The 7,043-nt window shown below is 39.1% G+C and overlaps 1 protein-coding gene across 1 annotated transcript; it reads left to right on the top strand.

Moving 5' to 3' along the window:
• The first annotated feature begins 5,926 nt into the window (after nt 1-5,926).
• On the top strand, nt 5,927-6,526 carry LOC107865274. Its single transcript, XM_016711577.1, has one exon. The coding sequence runs from the start codon at nt 5,927-5,929 to the stop codon at nt 6,524-6,526; it is 600 nt and encodes a 199-aa protein (XP_016567063.1).
• Nucleotides 6,527-7,043: the final 517 nt, after the last annotated feature.

The raw sequence follows: 7,043 nt of genomic DNA, 5'->3' as shown, positions 1-7,043 counted from the left end.
CCTCTTATAATAGTTTAACACTAACGTTCACATTCCTTACTATGATTTTTCAATATTATAGAATTTTTCCAATTGCCCCTTGTTGCGTCCAACCGCACATGCAAGTGTACGTGGTCACTAAAGTAGTAAAGTGGCCCTTTCGAGCTGAATATCAATTCCACAGGGACTTGTTGATAAGCAACTATCCAATTCAAGCGTTACTAATTAGATTAAATAAGCCCGAGTGTTGTATCCAATTACGAGTTTGAGTTTTGAAATTGTGAACTATAAATGCCTTAACACTAGAAGCTCTCCTTATATTGTTTACAATCCAAAATTCGTACCGTTGTTATACTATGATTTCTAGTCGGTGTTGGTGTTTATCATGATTATTGATCTATGAGATTCATATTATGACTTGAAAATGGTCATAGATGAGTGGTGAATTTACCACCCATTTACACTCGACATTTGTGCACATTACTACATTTTGAATGAATAAAAGGACTTATGTATGATTAAATGCACCAATATCCACATTTTGTAGGCATACAAGTTATGAGATGGAAAGATGTGGACTTGATCTAAAAAGGATCAAAGGAAGAGAAAGAAAGTGCAGTTGAAAGACTTGGAGCAGAAACGTCTCAGTTACCACGATCGCTGCAATCACGTCCAGTCAAGATGGTCAGCAACGGCGACCGCGGACCGCGACGAATTTGGTGCGATCGCGGTCATGTGGGATTTAGCTCAGGGGCAGTTTCATAATTTTCAACAGCCGACCCTAAATCCTTTAAAAGCTTAAAATCCTTTCCCATTTTGGGCATTCTAGAGACTAGCAATACTTTGAATTTGAAATTGAAACCCTATATTGGGCAAGAATTGTAAATTTGATTTAGAGATTTTGATTTTGGTATTTGTGAAGAATGGATGCCTTGAACAACCCATTTGGTATATGTTTCTCTCTTTTCTTCATGAGTATCTAAATCTTTTAGTCTTGGAATTATGTTGAACTAAGGTGTAAATTAGTTATGGGTTGTGATGTATTTGTGTACATGCTAGTTAGATGATAATGGGTTATACTATTGCTTGATTAAATTGGTTGGGATTTGTGGGTGAAAACTCCAAATACACACATGGGTTTGTGGGTGAAAACCCCATGCTTTTGAAAGCCTAAAGCATCCTTGAAAGAGGGGTTTGGGTGAACTTTAGGAATCCACATCATCCTTGAAAGAGGGATGCGAAAACCTTGACAATAGTATACAATTATTAAGTTTAGTTTACTTATTTTCACTATCTTAGACATAAGGATGATTTTGTAGTTGACTTTACCTTGGGTAGCATCCTAGAAATAGGGATGCCCAAATTGAGGTAGTGGGTAAATATGATTGTCACACTTGTTAGGCACCCGAAAGGGTCAATAAGTTAAATCTTTGAGGTTTTATAGAGAAATTAGCCTTAAGGGTCCTAGACCTAGCCTACCACATTAGTAACTTACGAGAATGTGCATCAAATCTTACACACCCACACCTAAGTTTCCCTTAGATAGACATAATCCCAAGATTCTTTAACTATCAAAGTTACATTAAAGTTTGTTGCTTAGTTTGTGAAGTCAAGTTACTAGTGATATACATTCTCACTTAACTAAGAAGCCCCCCTTCCCCATTTTTAATTATGTCTTTTAATTTACTAACACTTCAGGTGAAATTACTAGACTTAGAACTATTGAAAAACTTTATCTTTTGGTGTCACTTGTGGGGGGGAGGGGGGGTACGACTAGGGGCTTGAGCCGTACCCCTAGATATGAGTCCTATCCTTTTTATCCGCCCCTCTCGTATCCTAGGTAGTGTGGTGAGGGTCACTCACTGCCCTAGGTATGAGTGAACCTCCCCTCAATCATACCTAAGGGTACGAGTCGTACCTAGGTGAGTCGTATAGAGTAAGGTCTTAGCTTGGAGTGGACTGTTCTTGTTACGAGTGGAGCATATGAGTTAGGGGTGAGTCTTACCCTTTGGATACGACTCATGGATGTATGGTCGTATCTTTAACAGTATGTGTGACCTAGGAGAAGCCTAGGTATGAGTCAAGGTAACACTCATACCCTAGGGTACAACTACTTAAGTGAGTCGTATGGCGAATCACACCCCTGGGCGGGTTCAATTTTCAGCTTTTAACTAAGGGCCTTATGGTCATTTCCCATGTCTAAAACCCTAATCCCTCTCATTATATAAGTGTGTGTAGCCTCCTAAACATCCATTTTGATGGATCAAACACCCCAAATACTCTCTCAAGCTCACCTTTGAAGGATTAGAGGCTAGGGTTTCAAGGGTGATTTTCAAGAGGCAAAGTGGAGTCAATATTCTTGGCGATTTAAGTTGTTTAAGGCACGTAACTCTTACCCTTGCTAAATAACTCTAAACCCATGTATTTCACACTTGGATTAGTAAGTGTACATAGTGGTTTTGAAATCAAATGAAAAGGGTTTTGTTGCCTAATGATGAATAATGATGATTCTTGCTTAGACCTATGTTTATATATGCAATTGATGGTAGTTTGCACACGTGAATTCTTGTTGTATGTGGTCTAACATGGGGGTCTTAAGTAATCCTATTCTTGATGATTTTTACTATGAAATTGGCCTTGGTAAAGGCATGTATACAAGGTGTTTGTGAAAATGTCTAAGTGAGAGTCTAGTTACATGATGTTAATGTTTTGAACTAGGGAAATGGCCCAATATGTATGAATGCTTGATAAATGATATTGTGAAGGTAAAGTGAGCCATGCATTGTATAATTGATGACCTTGGTGGTTTGATGAATAAGAAGGGGGTTAAAGTCCCTAACATGAAAATGAACTTGAATTGTGTGTTGAACTAAATTGTGGTATAGAATTGCTAATGAAAGGTGAATGACTTGTAAGGGTCTTGAGGACCATAGTTTGAATTGTATGATGAGTTGAATTTAAGGCATTGGCCTATTGAAATGGTTGAGCAATGAAGGCTCTCATGAGGACCATATGGTCATGTATGGTGTTGAATTGGCTAAATGAGTTAAAGTCCTTATGTGTGGAATCGAATGTATGTGGATGCATGGATAAAGGGTTAGAGTCCCAATGTCGACTAATGAGAGTCGTGGTGACTTGAGGTTAAAGTCCCTTTCCTAATAGAATCGCTTGTGGTTAAATTCCCTTGCATAATGAGATCTCATGAGGTTGGAGTGCCTTGCCAAATGAATTGGCTTGGGGTTAGGGTCCCCTATCTAATATGGCATGAGGTTAGAGTCCCTTGCCTAATTTGTGAGCATGTGGTTAAATCCACTTGATTAAATAAATGTGTGTGAGTGGTTTGAGTCCCTCACTTAAAAGGATGTGTATATGTTTAGAATCCCTTACTTGATGATATGTGAATATGGTTAAAGTCCTATGCCTAATAAGAAATGCTTGAATCTATAATTGTGGAAGGTTGGAGTCCTCCATTGTATATATGATGAATGAGTGTTTCCAAAGTGTTGATAATACTTGCCCCCTTGGTTAGCATGTGATATGTCTATATGTATGGATAAGGTTATAAATGTGATATATATTGACTTTTTATTGAATGATGATACTATTTTATCCTTATCCTTGAGTTACATGCTAGCGTTCCAACTACTAACCATCTCCGGATGCTATGTCCCTACGCGACTTAGAGGATGGAGCATCAACTTCTCTTCCTATGCAGTGATTAGGTGATCGAAGCGGTTCGTGCATTGACTACAGAGTGGTGAGCTTCCTTATTTAGAAAGACATTCATTATTGGTCCCCTATCCTTAGACTTAGTCTTATTTTGACTAGGTTTGGCTATTGTCGGGGGCTTATCCCGACATATATATTTCTAAACTTTGATTTGTATAGAGGTATTGTGGATGACTTTGGACTTAGAATATTGGTTAGTGTGACGAATCTAATGAAGTGGTTAGCCATGTTTAAGTTATGAATTCTAGTATTGTTTCTGCTATCTTATTATATGGTCGGGTGATGATTGTGATAGGTTATCAGGGCAACCTTCAATTCATGTGGGCTTGAGGTGCCCATAAGACATGGCCTAGTTTTTGGGGGTGTCATCGGGTATTATCTTAGTAAGACTTAATTTCCCATAAGATTAGACTCTATCTTTCACTCCTTGTGGATTCGACCTCAATGCAAGTTGGGATATTGATAACGACCGTCCTCTACTACTTTAAATGGTATAGGTAAGCATTATCAAAATGGCATCGTTGTCGGGGAGTGAAATTTAGTTTTCATTTGTGCGGTGTTGGTTCTTACTTAGGGTATACCCGTAGTGGTGTGTATTTATTTTGGTTGTTAGTTTTTGCTTTTTTATAGGTAATCTACATAGCATGCAAGGAACCATAAGCGACAATGTTCAAGCCGAGTCTTTTGATGTCCACCTTGATGATGAGGGGCAACTCAATGACGTTGGTCAATCAAGTGCCATCCGAATCCCACCTACGATGGGAACGTTGTATTTCGTATCACAAGCGTCATGTTGCACATGTTGCAAATGAAGGGACTTTTTGGGGGCAAGCTTATGAGGACCCCAACCTTCATTTAAAGAATTTTTTAGAGGTGTGTGCACCCTTTGATATCGCACACATAACCCAAGAGTCCATCCGGATTTGCTTCTTCCTATCTTCTCTAACGGGAGAGGCGGTATTATAGATTCGATCTCTTTCGGCTGGGTCTATCACTTTATGGGATGAACTCACTACGACCTTTCTTGATCGGTATTTTCCACCATCCAAAATGCTTTAATTAAAGGAAGAAATCATCAAATTTAGGCAATTGAATGGAGAGCCTTTATATGAAGTATGGAAAAGATTCAATGGAAAACTAACGCAATGTCCAAACCACGAGGTTCTAGAGAAAATGCTTCTCTAAATTTTCTATTGTGTACTTGACCCACTCAACAAAATCGGGGTGGACAATGCGGCGAGGGGCTCTCTTGTGAAGTTGCATGATCATGCTGCAATGAATTTGCTTGAGGAGGTTACCAAGCAAAACCAAGGATGGCATACCCGAGATGGCGAAGTTCCTAAGAGTTCTCCCACTACATCCTTGGTTAACAAGGAACAAAGGAAATGAGATGAAGAAAGAAAAGAGAACATGGCTAAAATGATGACACAACTAGAGCTTTTGACAAAACATATGATGGGTGCACCCGCAAAAACATTAAATACAGTGGCATCAAAAGCCTATGAAGATTATGAAGAGGCTAAAAGCTTGATGAGGAGATTCGGTACTTGGCAAACTATTTGGGGGGTTCCTGCCCCGCCTATCAAAGTTAAGGTAGGAACCAAGGTTGGATGGACCATAAACGTGATCGTGATTGAAGGGTTAGAGATCATGACTATAAGTGCTATGTGCCTCCCCATGATCGGACAAAGAACAAAAAGCCGAGTTCCATTGACCTCGACAAGTACAAGTCTGAAGATGTTTTAGCAAAGATCTTGATGAGAGTGGAAGTAACAGACAAAATGGTTCATGAAATGAAAGGTGATTTTTCCTAACTTAATCAAACCATGGTATCCCGATCTGGCTCCATTAAGCAATTGGAGACTCAAATTGGGAAAATTTCCACCCCATTGAATGCTAGGACAAAGGGTAGTCTTCTTAGTGACACTATTGTAAACCCGAAGAATGAGGTTCAAGTTTTAGCAATAGTCACTAGGAGTGGGAAGACCCTTGGTGATCACTTAAAAGAAGAGTTGGGTGACAAGATGCCTAAGGGTAAGTTGAAAGAAGCACCACCAAAATCTTAAGATGAAGATGATGAAAAGGAACTGGTGGAAGTTGATGAAGAGGTGGTGGAAAATGACAAACCACAAAGTGATGTTATGCCTACAATAATGTTCCTAACCCGTTCTCTCAAAGGCTTCAAAAAAAGGAAAATGATGATAAACTCAATAAATTGATGGCCAAGCTTAGCAACCTCTTTATCAATATTCCATTGCTTGAAGCAATCCAAGATATCCTGGGATACGCTAAACTTATGAAGAAGTTGGTGTTGAAGAAAAAGCTCATCGAAGGTGACACAATTGAAGTCAACCATGGATGTAGTGCTATCATGAGTAGCAAAATTGCAGAAAAGAAGGAAGACCCCAGGGCTTTTATCATCCCTTGCACAATCCGAATGCATATATTCGTGAAAGCTCTATGTGATCTCGGTGCAGGTATAAACCTCATGCCTTTTGCCATCTACAAAAAGATTAGATTGGATACTCCGACTCCAACATCTATGAGATTGTTAATGGCGAATCGGTCTATCAAGAGACCAGTTGAAATTTTGTTTGATGTTCTAGTCAAGGTGGAAAAATTTATATTTTCGATGGACTTTGTGGTTTTGGATTACGAAATAGACCAAGAAGTTCCCATCATTCTTGGTCGACCTTTCTTGGCCACTGGAAGGGCCATTGTTGACTTAGAGTTGGGTGAAATGAGGTTTAGAGTTCATGATGACGAGGTCTCTTTTCGAGTATGCAAAATAAAAAAGCAACCATGGAACTTCAAGTGATATCAGTGATTGATGTAGAAATCGAAGAAAAAAAGGAGGGGGCCCTTGAGGACCAAACTTGAGAAAGGAGGAAGACGTCGTGCCATAACGTAAACTAAGGCGCTATGTGGGAAGCAACCCACTAATGCCATAAAAGTAGCTCGTATCCTTTGTTTTTTCTTTTGTAGTGTAGATTTTAGTTTTGAAAATTGAATAACCCATGTATTTTTGGAACTATTGAATGTGTTAGAAGAACTTGAAAAGGTAAAAGTGTGAAATTTTGCACGATGAACTGAATAGGGGAAAATCTGTCAAATTGTGAAATAAGATAAACAGGGGTACAGTAATGCCCTCAGCTACCACGATCTTAGGCCCTAAGATTCGATCACGATCACCCACATATCCACGATCATGGGAACTTGACTACAATTGCGGTTATCTCAGCTATATAGGCATCTGATTCCCCTATTTCCCTCACACTTCTTTTTCAAATTTTCTCTCTAATTGGACCCATTTCTGGCTAAGATTGTGAGCTCTC

The sequence above is a fragment of the Capsicum annuum genome, chromosome 3 (genome assembly GCF_002878395.1).
Source record: "Capsicum annuum cultivar UCD-10X-F1 chromosome 3, UCD10Xv1.1, whole genome shotgun sequence".
NCBI classification, from domain to species: Eukaryota; Viridiplantae; Streptophyta; class Magnoliopsida; order Solanales; family Solanaceae; genus Capsicum; species Capsicum annuum.
Note: the sequence above shows the minus strand (reverse complement) of the source record. Positions and strands in the feature narration are given on the sequence as shown.